General features: G+C 38.4%; 2 protein-coding genes across 7 annotated transcripts in view; one reads left to right on the forward strand and one right to left on the reverse strand.

The window, feature by feature from the left end:
• ABCB11 (ATP binding cassette subfamily B member 11) overlaps positions 1–4,850 on the forward strand; it is a 42,331-nt gene extending 37,481 nt beyond the window's left edge. Inside the window, exons 26-29 of the mRNA XM_053982216.1 lie at positions 351–548; positions 1,311–1,517; positions 2,237–2,383; positions 2,909–4,850. Of these exons, the coding sequence (XP_053838191.1) occupies positions 351–548; positions 1,311–1,517; positions 2,237–2,383; positions 2,909–3,109 (753 nt within the window). The 3' untranslated portion in view covers positions 3,110–4,850. The remainder of the gene's footprint in view (positions 1–350; positions 549–1,310; positions 1,518–2,236; positions 2,384–2,908) is intronic.
• G6PC2 (glucose-6-phosphatase catalytic subunit 2) overlaps positions 1–13,415 on the reverse strand; it is a 38,938-nt gene that overhangs the window by 17,573 nt on the left and 7,950 nt on the right. For 3 of the 6 annotated variants that reach the window (XM_053982219.1, XM_053982218.1, XM_053982217.1), the window contains 3 exons: positions 10,717–10,828; positions 9,760–9,875; positions 7,047–8,552 (listed from right to left, as the gene is read on the reverse strand). In XM_053982219.1, coding sequence (XP_053838194.1) covers positions 8,041–8,552; positions 9,760–9,875; positions 10,717–10,828 — 740 coding nt within the window. In that variant the 3' untranslated portion in view covers positions 7,047–8,040. Of the gene's footprint in view, positions 1–1,852; positions 2,204–7,046; positions 8,553–9,759; positions 9,876–10,716; positions 10,829–13,415 lie in introns of those variants that run through there. The other 3 variants (XR_008437857.1, XR_008437858.1, XM_053982221.1) reach the window with 2 other exon arrangements.

Consider the following 13,415-nt stretch of genomic DNA (forward strand, 5'->3'; position numbering starts at 1 on the left):
TGGTGAATTGGAAAGTCAGACCCAGAAAATTGAAATTACTTATTTTATACACAGTGTCTATATTAAAATGAAAAATGTGCCCATTTGCAAGGCAATGCCATTTCCAATTTATGCCTCTGACCAGTACCATGCAGGGAAGCATAAGCAGAGAAACAGTGTTATGACTAACAGCTTCACCTCTAGGACACCTACTCCAGTGTGTTTTTTTCCCATTTCCTGAGATAATTTCATAAGTACAAATGTCAAATTTTAAGCAAAAGATGCAAGAATGGATCAAAAGAAGAGTTGTCTTGTACTTTACAATTGAGGTTGAGCTTGAGCTCACTGTAACATCTTTTTCTTTTCTCCAGGATGATTTCAAGGGAAGCATTGAATTTCTTAACTGTAAATTCACATACCCTTCTCGGCCTGATATTCAGGTCCTGAAAGGACTCTCTATATCTGTTAAGCCTGGACAGACCTTAGCATTTGTTGGAAGTAGTGGCTGTGGAAAGAGTACCAGTGTCCAACTTCTCGAGCGTTTCTATGACCCTGAGAAAGGAAGTGTGGTAAGCAAAGAAAATGTGGTTTCTGTGCTCTGGTTTTCAGCAGTGCTCCAAGGGCCTTCTGCCTGTGTCCTACTGTGCAGCCTAGCAGTGGTGGCTCATACATGTGCAGTTGAAGGCTTCCTCTCCTTCTCAAAAGGACAGATGTGGACTATTTGGACAGTTCCCAAGTATTATCTCAGGCATATTCAGACAAGATAAGAGAACTACATGCCTCAGGTGCACTCTCATGCATTAGGCATTTGCCTTGGTAGCTTCTGTATGAAACATACAAATGTATGCTGTAAATTGTGAAAGCACAAGTAAAATCAAGTCTGAATGGAGCAACAAAGAGCCTGAAACTTGCCTAGATTTAACTTCCAGTTATTCAATTACTGATAGCTCAGAAAGCTTTTTTATGTTTTCCTAACATAAATACTTACCCATCTAGATTGATTTATCTTTCTCTGGAAAAAATCTGTGTGGTGATCACTATGTCAGGAAGGCAATAAAGCATAAGCCTAAACTTAAGCAATTAAATAGTTCAGTAGGACTTCTGTTGAGCAAATGATCCAGTGTATTTTGTGGTATGGATCAAAGCCATACCACAAAATACACATCATGTACAAAGGAGTCAGAGACAAGCAATTCAACCAATCACTTTAAATCAGTTGTGTTTGTGTTTTAATGATATGGTTCAATAATTTCATTTTGCTATAAACTATTTTGGTATTGCAATCTGTTGTTTTGTAATGATGTTTCAAGTTTTCTCCCATTTCCTCATAGTTAATAGATGGACATGACTCTAAGAACGTAAATGTGCAGTTTCTTAGATCAAAAATCGGAATAGTGTCACAGGAGCCTGTGCTATTTGACTGCAGCATTGCTGATAATATCAAATATGGCAGTAACACCAAAGAAACAACGATGGAAAAAGTCATAGAAGCAGCCCAGAAGGCTCAACTGCATGATTTTGTCATGTCTCTGCCTAACGTAAGTAGCTGCAAGGCCTTGGCTGCTCAGTGTTCATTGCAGGAGTTGCTCTGAAACCAGCTGAAGTTGCTACATGCATACACCTTTTATGTCCTTTTACAGCCTTGACAGTAGGAGCAAGAGGGTGCTGTGACCATTTGTTTAGTTCCTTAGAGACTGGGTGTGAGTTACTACTGAATTCTTACACAGTAGGCAAACACGTAAATCCTGTTCCCAGCTGTGGGAGATTTGCCTTGTGAGTAGGACAGGATACTTAGACAAAAATATTTGAAGCTGGCTTCAAATAGTACACTAGCTTATGTACACTTAAGAAGTATTTAAATGCACTAAAATAATATAAACATAAAAAGAACATATGGATACAATTTAGGCACCCAAACAAAGCACTTTTCTAGAAAGCCCTTAAATCACTTTCAGCCTCTTCTCCCAAATCTAGGGCAGGGAGAATTCTTTTTGCCTCTAATAGCCAACATTTTGCTATTATATTTTCCTTCCTGGCTCATTATTGTGCTGCCTGGGCCTCAGGACCATGTGCAGACAAAGCAGAGCTTGGAAACCTCACCCCAAACATGTCTGCCTGTACATTGTTTCTGCATTCCCAGGTTCTGCAAGTGGTCAGCAGTGGTCTACTTTCTTTCCTCTCTCTTGCTCTTCCTTTAGCTGTGTACTGGTGTGTTAAATTACACCTGAATAAAATACTCCTTTTGTATATTTTTCAGAAATATGAAACTAATGTTGGGGCTCAAGGATCCCAGCTGTCTCGTGGGCAAAAGCAACGCATTGCCATAGCAAGGGCCATCATACGAGACCCTAAAATTTTATTACTGGATGAAGCTACATCTGCTTTAGACACAGAAAGTGAAAAGGTAAATGTGCAGTGATAATCAATAAGGGAAAGTTAACACAATGGCCTACAACATACAATACCTTTTTTGTTCTATAGAGATGCCAATATACTCTGCTGCATGATTGCACATTATTCCACATTGTGAATTCAGCACTTTCACCTTTAATGATCTTTCCAAGAAGTGCAGGAGGTACAGCTGTAAGAAAATGCAGCCAGCCCCAAGTGCTCTTAAACTATCTATGAGACAGCACTTCTTCAGAAATGTCTGAATTGCCTGGATTTCAAAGCATTCAGCCGACATTTAGCATGGCAGCAGAGTGAAGGCCTTCCTTAATTTCTACCTCTACCCCTTGTTTGTACTACTGGTAAAGAGAGTCCATGACCCAGCTAAGCACATCAATATCAGAACCTCTGATTTAGTCTCTGTCCCTTTTACAAGTCTTGCACAATATGGTTAATTAATCTGAAGCAATTGGGCTCCTCCAGCTCTGAGCTCTGTTGTATTTGCACATTTTAATTCTGACACTTTGTCTGTTGCCTTTAGACTGTGCAGGCAGCGCTGGATAAAGCCAGAGAAGGGCGCACCTGCATCGTCATCGCCCACCGCTTGTCCACCATCCAGAACGCTGACATCATTGCTGTAATGTCACAAGGACTCATCATTGAAAGGGGCACTCATGATGAACTGATGGCTATGGAAGGAGCCTACTGGAAGCTTGTTACTACTGGAGCCCCAATTAGCTGAATTACTGTGATTCTAAATTTGAAAGATTTCTGTAAGCAAATACTTTGTGGTAGGTATGTGTATATTGGTGCTCCATTGTGCTACAGAGTGAGTGCTCTACAATACAGTGAGATCTGTAGAACCCTGAATGTATGTAGCTGTCTGCATCAAGTACACTTGTCCAGCACATGCAAGGCACTATGCACAGGCTGATGCATTCAGGAAGTATCTTAGCCCACTGATAAGGGAAAAAAAGTGGCAAAGATCTTTCCTGGTGATCTGGGGAGTTGCCACTACCTGCAGTCAGACTGCACAGTTCTGTCACGCCTCAAGTAGTGATCAAGGAAGACTCTGGTGTTCAGGAAACTGCCCTTTCTCTAGGTAAGCTAAATGAGTGAAAACAACCCCTCAAATGATGCTGTACATCTGAAGGGATCAAATCTGTCCTAACGTCTGCTCTGCAGATGATTTCAGCAGAGGCCTTTCCTGTGCATGCAGAAGCCCCGCTCTTTCACCCATTGTACCACACATGTCAGTGGTGCTGTTGGGGGAGGCTGGGCTTCCCTTGTGTGCACCTGCAGCACTGACACAGCTGTGCCCCTTCAACAAACAATCAGTACTTACAAAGAAGGCAGCTCCACAAAAGTAAGGAAAGCAACCAAGGTAAGGAACAGAAGCTGGTGAGGATCATTTCCTAGCCCATAACTCTCTAGCTAACACTCATCATTCTAATCAGCTGTCAAAAAGATTTTTGAATAGGAATAAATGCCTTGGTTAAATTAATGTAAAATTCTATGCTTAATCATCATTTAAACCACTTCTACTGAAATGGTGATGGATATGTTCTTTTCTTCAGAAGGTACTACAATCATGAGTGAAGGTGGAAAAAATAGGCATAATTAGTTCTTTGTATTAAATACAGTTGATAAACAGAGCAACAATATATTCAGAAATGACAAAGGTCAGGAAGGAGCTTCTTTTGGGAGAAACTTGTGTCTGTCACAGTTTATTGTAGCATCTACCACAAGTTTCACCGAAATATGTTATTTGTTATTGTCTGCAGTACAACAGGACTGTTTCCTTTAGTGACTAGGATCTTGGAGAAAAGCAGATAGAAAGTATAGATTACAGTTTCAATATTTAAATATTGATTTTAAACAACAGAGTATCAACTGGAAAAGTCATTCTCCATGTCCTAAAATCTGCATCTCTGGTGGGTGGGGGGGTGTGCAGGCAGGTTTCCACTCACTTTGTACGTCACACCACTTCTTATGAAATATTGCAACAGTAGCAGTACATAAATAGAGCTGTAAGTGTAAAAAGTTTATTAGCATACATCCCTTAATTCCAGGCAGCAAAATCCAATTTCAACTTTTATACAACTCCATTATCAGAATCACTGCCACATACCCTATTGAAATCACACAGCCAGCACTGAAATGGCTATCTCTCTAAGGAAGTCTGTATTTTAAACCTTAACTGAAAAGTATAAGCTGCATTATTTCCTTTAATCTTTTTAGTCTTGTTACATTTCAGAGCAATAGGTAAGTTTGATGGCTCAGGAAACTATTGGCAGAGTGACTATCAATAACCTGCAGACATGTGTATGTGATATTTAATTAATATTATTTTTTAAGGCCACAGAAAAAGAATGACTCTTCATTAAAAATTACAATGACTATGTAAACTTATTTAATAATTCTTTTTCCTAAAGGGCAATAACTTTGTAACCAAATTAAACCAATAAATTGTATTTTTTTAATGGCTCTTGTGCTCTAGCATTTCTTCTCTTACCCTTCAGCCAAGCACATGAGTATGTGGGAGCTGCCAGCAACTATCATGTCTGTGACAAGGGTTTGCTGTTCAGGACAGAGCTGCTGAGAAGGCCAACTCCTGCCTGCACAGGAGCCTGTTGTCTCCCTACAGGAGCACAGGGCCACAGCCCAAGCTGGGTGATTGTGCTGCTGCTCTTCAGTCTAACATTATCCTCTTTCCAGGCAGCTGGGAAACACAGAGAGCTAAATTTTGGGAAGGGTGCCACTCCAACAGAATGAACTCACTGCATTTGATGCCACTTTGTTCCTATGTGCTGTTGAAAAATCTCTGGTACCTGGGCAAAGGGATTGGATTGCAGGTGGCACTACATGGTGCATGGGCATGGGCAGCAAGCCTTGACTGAATGCTCAGTGCAGAGCTGGACTGGTCTTGCTGCTGCAGCTGCCTCACTGGTAAAATGTCCCAGCCCTGGGTCTTGGTGACAATATTCCCAAACCATTCCCAAGTCATTTGCTTACATCTTTCAAGCCAGACCTGAGTTATTACTCTTGACAGTAGACAGTGTCATTTGGTGTTTCCTGCTGTATGCTTCTGTGCATGGTCCATGGCAGCTGCATTTTCCAATACCCTATTCCTCTAGGCAGATATAACCATGATACTGTTTTGGGATAGCACCTAACTGGTCTGCAAACACAGTTCCTGCTCCAACTAGACTCCTCTGGGTAGGAGCATGTCAGAGTCCCTCCACCAGGAAGGCTAAACAGGGAATGGGGAGGATAAAAGGAAAAGCTGCATAGTAGCAAGAGTGTTGTGAACTGAATGTCATGACAACTTGTCAGCTAGCTGGTATGAGAAGGGACAGCTTCAGTTCATATAACTCCTGCCTCATGAGACTCTTTCTGCAGAGACGTGGAAGTACTTTTGGAATAGCATTTTCCCAATGCTATTATGGGCATCTCTAAGTCAGGAATTATTTGGTATCTCTAAGTCAAGAATAAAAGGTTAAATTTCTCCTGGGATCCTACTAGTGGGAGCAAAGGGATCAGTCCTACACTTTCCACTCTCTTTATTAACAGGAAAACCTTAATTCAAAAGGTTTGTGGCTCAAACTAAGCTGAGTTGCTAGCTCATCCTGCAAGCTTATATGTGCTGTATCTGTTCCAAGTATTAACAACTGAAAAGCCTGCAAAGGCCTGGTGAAATTGCAGCTTAAATGTTTGACAATTTGAGCTCTTAGTAAGGTCACACAGTCTATTTAAATAAAGTCTGGGGTATAACTTTTGACTGCAATAAATTTACTGAAGCCTGAGTAAGGGACATGCAGGTTTATTTCACTGCAACAACTGGTTCCTGGCTCCTGGTTTTCAATTCTGATTCTATCAAAATATCACGATTATCTTGACACTTTTCTATTCCACTTCTCTGGAAAAGGCTGGAAAACTCAATCAACCTGCTACTGCTCTGCAATGCCTCTGTAGGTCATCTCACTAGTAGGGAATAACAAAGCACACAGTATCTTGAACACAGCTGAAATCTTTGTCATAGCTGTCTTTGTTCTTCATTGTTTGTGTCTAGACCCATGAACTTAGTGATTTTGCTTAAGGAGTCACAATTATAGAAAAGAGTGGTTTCAGGTCAGCTGCTGTGGGAAAAAGTTCAGAGAACCATTAGAGAAGAATTCAGGAGATGCACAAAGCAGAATATTCCTCAGACTTAAAAGTAGATGACTAATTTTCTTAAGTCATGGTAGTCTTACTAGGCTCTTAATTAAGGATGCCTGTTTCAGATTTGCTTCTGTAATTTGCATCTTGTTAATTCCCACAGGCCAACACCAAACTATTCACCTTGTTTACCCAATTAAATAAGATTCTTTCAATTACCTCCTACCTAATTGGACGTCTAGAAGCAATATCATGTTTACATCTTCTAAGCCTTATTGCTTTCAGATCATATATATGCACCCCTCATTACTCATAGCCAGGCATACTAAGACTATATATATATATAGCTTATATATATATATATATATATATATATATATATATATATAAAGAGAGAGAGAGAGAGAGAGAGCGAGCGAGCGAGTTTTATGGGATGGTATCAGCAAAATACTGCTTAAAGATTGTGCACTGAAAGGGAATATACAATAATAGATGCCAAATAATGAATAAAGTGGAAAGTATCCCTTTAGAAAATCCATTTTATATAGCAAACATATATTCAACATATTAGTTACTTGTGTGCTTAGTTAAAGAATAGAAACTTGAAGTGACAGTCTGCAACCATATTTTCATGTTTACACAACTACTAACAATGATTCAGGCTTGTGACTGTGGATCTGAGAGAATTAGCAGGGAATTACCTTTGCAATACAGGAGCATGAACAACATCCTTGAGGTCATCTACTGAGATAATTTCATTATTGACAACTTTTTTCATTTGTTGCTCTGTGTAGATGTACAAAAACCAAAGATTTTTTACACCATATTTAAGCATTTTCCCTATTGAAGGTGTGATCTGTATCATTCATAATTCATATGACCACTTTCAAAAAGTAAAAATGACAAAAACCACACAGTAATGCAAAAATATATTCTACAGAGTCCAATGGCAATAAACTTCTTTTTTTCTCATCTGACTTAATCAGAAGCTGGTTTGCTCAGGAAGCTCAATAAATTAAAGCCGTGTTTATAACTATGCTGGCCTTTTTCACAGTGCCTAGGTACAGCTGTACAGTAGGTGGAGTGATAATGTCACACCATTATGTAGCAGTATAACGCACAGTATCTATTTATTAAAAAAAAAATATTGAGTATCACTATGTACAACTCATGCTTGAAGCATTATCTAGCTAGAAATGGACAGAACTAAAACACCACCATATGGCTAAATAAAGATGGTTGGTTATACTTTAAAATTTCATTATGACCCAGAGTATTGGGCCATTTCTAACCATACTGCAGTGTGCTTCCAATATTTCTAGGAATAAAATCAGCAACTAATATTTCTCAGCTGTTTGAGTGTACTGATTTTGGATGTACTGGTTACTTACCAGGAATACCTCAAAGATGCAGTGGCATCCCCTTGGTTTAAATGAATTAGCAAAACTGCCTTTGCAGAGGGCTCTCAAACAGTTCACATCCATCCCCACATTGCTAACCATTTTGAAACTTTACCTAATTCAGTTTCTTTTCAGTTGTCCTCATTAATGAGTGGACACAGTACGGAACCAAGGCAACTACAGTCAGAGGCATAGCTGCGCTCTTACAAAAAGAGAGAATGTAGAACAAATACTCAGTATGAGTAGGTATCTTAACAAAATTATACAGCTGCAGGGTAGCTAAAGAAGCAGCTATACACAATATGCGGAAACTTATCTTGCAGCTATTTATACCTTTGCAGCTTGTGATGAACATTTCAGAATTAATTCCAAGACCTAAACCAAAGAGTGCACCTAAATTCCTCACCAGTCCAGCAAATGGAGTTGTGTCAATGTTTATCCAGTCTGGGTTGGCACACCACTTCTTGGCCTTTGGAACAGACCATAGCAAGTCAATATCAAGAAGCTTGAGGGATAGATAAAAGCCAAGGGCAAAGATGAAAAGAAACAAGTTTGTCTTGATGTACATTCTCAAGCTTGCTGTCTGAATAGCAGGGGTATGCTCAAATGCTTCTGCCACAAGAATTCCTGTGGATTAGAAATTCAATGTTACAGGGAACAACACACTTGTGCTTTGAAGAAGTATTTTCTACCGTGTCCCTACAGAATTTGACTTTTAAAGACAGAAGAATATATCTATGTAATAAATATCTACGTGTGTGTCTATATCTATATATATATATATATTTATACATACACATATACACACACAATTTACCACTTTTGCAGTACATTACAAAATCTTTCCTCCCACTCAAAACTGCCACTTTGGAAAAAAAAAATACCAAACACTACATGCTTTTGATATGAGGCATACCTTAAGGCCTGACTGCATCTCCCAGATGACAACCTATCAAATATTAGATGTAAACTGGAACATTCCTTTTCCAAAAGAGTCCCTCACTCAAAGACTGGCTCCAGCAATGCAGAATTCAACACCAGTTCCCACACAGGCTTTGAGTGTTGTAGGAAAAGACACAGAACACACTTATCTTCTCTTGTACTCATTTTATCCTGGTTGTGAAGAGGGAAAGCTGTTAACCAGCACTGCCCAGGTGCACTGCATCCATGAAAGAGAACATGAGCAGGAAGCCCCTGCTAAATACACTGGTCACCCTCCTTAAAATCAGATAGATACCAGAGATACTGCTTACAGTTTGGACTCCATGAATACCAATTTATAATATGCTTAAGTAACTCTGAAAAATGTACTTTAGCGTCTTAAATCACTCAGGGAGTTTGTCCTGCTATTTACAATTTTTTTCCATTTTGTCCCAGGTCTCTGTGTTTGTCCACATTGCACACATGCTATTTTGCAACTGGACACCATTTGAAGTGACCCAAATAACTTCCTCCTGTGAGGAAAGGTCAGAGCCATGTAGGAGCAACTTCCTCTCTGATCTCTTCCACACAGGCAGCACAGTTAAAGATCAGATGCAGCCAGTTCAAAGCAGTCAGAGCTAGTCTGAGGCAGTGTGGACACAATACAGTCAGCATCAACTGGCAGGTGGACAAGGGCTCACTCCCTTCACTGTGAATTACATAGGCAGTAGGTACATTCTACGTCACAAATTATACCTTTGGACTATTATCAAATCCGAGACTTTCCAGAGAGTGGAGAGCACCACTGGGGCTTCAAGACAAGTCCAACTATCAAAAATCTCTTGTCTTCTCTCATATTTAAAAAATAAAATTGCATATAGGCTAAATAGGAAAGAAAAAATAGCAGCATTACCAGCAAATACTCCAAGAACAACTTGATGAGGGAAATGTGTTGCTATGAATACTCTTGAGATGCACACACTGATCTGGATAATCCAAAAAATACTCCAGAGGAATGACCATGTTAATCTAAGAGGGAAAAGGAAGATGCTTAAAAATTAAGACAAGATATTTCATCTACTTATTTACCCCAAGGCCCATCATGTAAGGCTCATGCTTTTACCAGCAGAGGTTGACTAAGTAGAGTAGTTTAGAATTAGATGATTAAAAACTAGAAGTCAGTACTAAAACATTATCAGGTGAGGTTACATTAACAGATCTCAGAAGTTTCAGGTCCAAGACACCTCTGCCGTTTAAGTGATGAAAGTCATCAATGGCAGATTAAATTAGGACTAATACCTTAAACATAGCTCTCATCGTGCAGTCATAGCTATTTGCAAAACTCAATTATTTCACGACAAAATTCACACAGTATGAAAACAACCTTGCAGCCTTAGAAAGAACAGCCACCAAAGCAATTACAGGACTTTTCCACAGAGCTAAGCAACACATTACAGTGAATTTTGTCAACATTACGTGCACTTGCTTTAGAATGGGCGAAGGATGACTACCAAAGCAGTAAATTTATGTACTAACCAAAAAAATCCAACACATAGTGACAATTATAGAATTAAAAATTTCCAGCACTGAAGATTTAGGACTGATTCAGAGATATTGTATGCAATGTCTGTAAATTGAATGTCTGTAATTGTATGCAATGTCTGTAAATAAATACCAGACTATACAAAAAGAGAAATCCTCTTAATATACTTTTTCTTCAGCTGAAGTAGATTATAATAAAGGGTTGTTGGCTTTTTCACAAAATAGACTAAACTGTGAATATTTATTTAAATTAAGTCCATTAAAAGCATAGCATGTATTTAAAGAAATATCTGAATATAATGAGTTGGAATCATGGAAAGACACTGACCTGTGAAGAGTAACAGCTGATTTATCTTTCCATCTAACTGTGTAGCTAAGTGCTGCTGTGACCATTACGTACCAGACGCAAGATGATCCCATGGCATGTCCAGATGGGCTTCCTAGTAAAAACAAAAAGGAAATATTCAACTCAAGAATGAAGACTGTGACATCTGTCATACAGAAAATGTCTACTAGTAGTTACTCAGGCACCTAATAATTTAGAAGGGAAATGGCTAACAAAGGCTGAAAGAATGTGAACTGCTTCTCAAAAGTTAATTTTTGGCAAATGAATTTTTCAGAAGGTCCACCTACAGGGAATCCATAATACTTGTCTGAAATAAAAAACGTAATAGCTTACTCATTTTATATTGGTGTAAGTTGGAATCTTGAAAGGAAAACATATTATTTTCCCATTACTTGGATTTAAAAATTTTAAAAAGCACCTAGGGCTGTCTTAGAGCTGTAGCATGGAATGTAGAAATTATGTATGAGGAACACATAAGAAAAGTTTTGAATGAACCTCCCCATAATTAAAAGGAGCAACAGAAATTTAGCTCTTTGTGACATTCTAAACTAAAGTACCAGTATAACTTTAGATAACACTTCTAAGCTGCTTTTTATCTTATATTGCTTCTGCAATTACCATGGTGTTAACAATTGTGAGCTGTGTCCCATTATCAATATTGCAATGCAGGTAATTAACATTTTGAGTAGCTTTGTAATAATTTTAGAAATGTATCGGAAGCATGGAAAAAATGTGTCTTTATGCTTTACTTTGATAAATTTTATAAATATTAAGGTGCTGTAAAATATCAACCAGAATAAAAGCAGATTGTCAATGAAACTGGCACATGATATGATGTTCTAATTGCTGTACCCACAAGTACAGCACACAGCAGTCTACCTACAGCAGTCTATAACAGGGAACACTCTTTCATCTAGAGAACAACAGTGATTTCTTTTTAGTCCAAGTTATAATAATATATGTGTCATTTGTTTTAATTTAAAAAGTAAAATTTTAATTTTACTGGAAGCAATATGAAACCACAGAGAAGTTCCTACAACTGTGAAAATCACCATAAAACAAGGTTTGCTGGCATAATGCAAGGGAAGTGATTCCTAAAATCACTCTGTCACTTCCTTTCTCATATTCACCAGATTTACATTCAACAAATCAAAATACAGAAAGAAAGAAAAAATTAGATCATTGGAATCTGTCAATCTGGGACCTTTACATCTTGGCTTTCTGTGGAGACAAAAGAGAAGGGACAGAGTTATTTCACTATTAGAAGAAATAATTTAGGCTCAAGAATGTGATATGAGCCAGCACTATCTAGTAGTGTGTACAGTAAAAGAATATTTCAGTGAAGTAGTAAAGCAGAAATGTCTAGGCAGGACAAGCACAATGATTTCTGACTCCCTGCATTAATTTTTGCTATTCTGCTTGGCAGTACATTTAGAGTCACTCTACCAGCTCTTTTGTTAATTTCCTCTCAGATGTACACTCCTAAACCTCACAATGGAACAAACGACACTGTAGTAACATTGTATGTTAGCTGTGGAAAAGCCTCTCTTTGTTGTCATCTAGGAATAGTACTTCATAGTTTATCTGCAAATTACCTACTTGAAACAGCATAAATTCCACCTTAAGGTTTATATTCTTAAAGTTTTACAAATACCAGAAAACAAATGGCTGCCGAGTTTTAGTTCAGTTAATTCCAGAAGTACAAACCAAATTCAGGTCCTAAACTGTTTGCCATGTAGTCATATGAACAGTCCCCTCACTTCCCTTTTGCTGAGACATGGAGTTTGGGGTTCAGGCTATCCTAGCAGTATTTGGATCTGCTTTTCTCATGTCTGTGGCTGCTTCTCTAATCTTTTAATATAAATTACTATTTTAAAAGTGTGTGAAGTACCATGTAAGCTCATACAATGATTGTGTGCACACAACACCTGCACTGACTGCACCTCCTCTTGCTAACAAGAAACAGGTCAGTGACAGTCTTAATGGTCCAGTGTAAGTCTCGTAGTCATTATAAGTGCAAAGAAGGAATCAACATGACAGTCGTACCCACTAGACAGAAATAGGAATGACCTTTCAGAAAGACAGTAACAAGAAGAAACGCTTTCCAGTTCAATGAATCAAAATGAAACACACTGACTGTCTCCTGAGCCAGGGCTCAGGTCTACACAGCACTGAATGGGCTCAGTTCTGAAGGCTTTCGATAAGATCTGAAGGACTTCAATACTTTGTGTTAAGTCCCAAATGAAGTAACTTGAAAGAAACTGCAGATTACATAAAGACCAGGTATTATTAAACCCTGCCTCATACAAGGGCTTAAGATTCTTGTTTACAATTACAATTGGAGGTTATGCAGGGTACTATTAACAAAATACAGCTATGCAAACTGCTTAAAAGCTTTCAGTGGCATTGACAAGTTGCAAAGCACATAATTTCCACAGTCAGTATTTTCTTGCACAACAACTTAAACTAAATTTAGTTAGCTCAGTGCAAATTCATCTTATTGCGCATATTAGGGTTGCACAAGTTCATTTAGCTTCACCAGTATTGCATTTGATTTCCACAGAAAAGATAATGAGACATAAAAAGTGAAAATATATTGAAAAGGTACATTTCAAAAATAATTTTTCCACATATATTTGTACACACACTCTCACACACACATTCAGTGGCAGTGTCTGGTT

Source organism: Vidua macroura, chromosome 7 (genome assembly GCF_024509145.1).
Source record: "Vidua macroura isolate BioBank_ID:100142 chromosome 7, ASM2450914v1, whole genome shotgun sequence".
NCBI classification, from domain to species: Eukaryota; Metazoa; Chordata; class Aves; order Passeriformes; family Viduidae; genus Vidua; species Vidua macroura.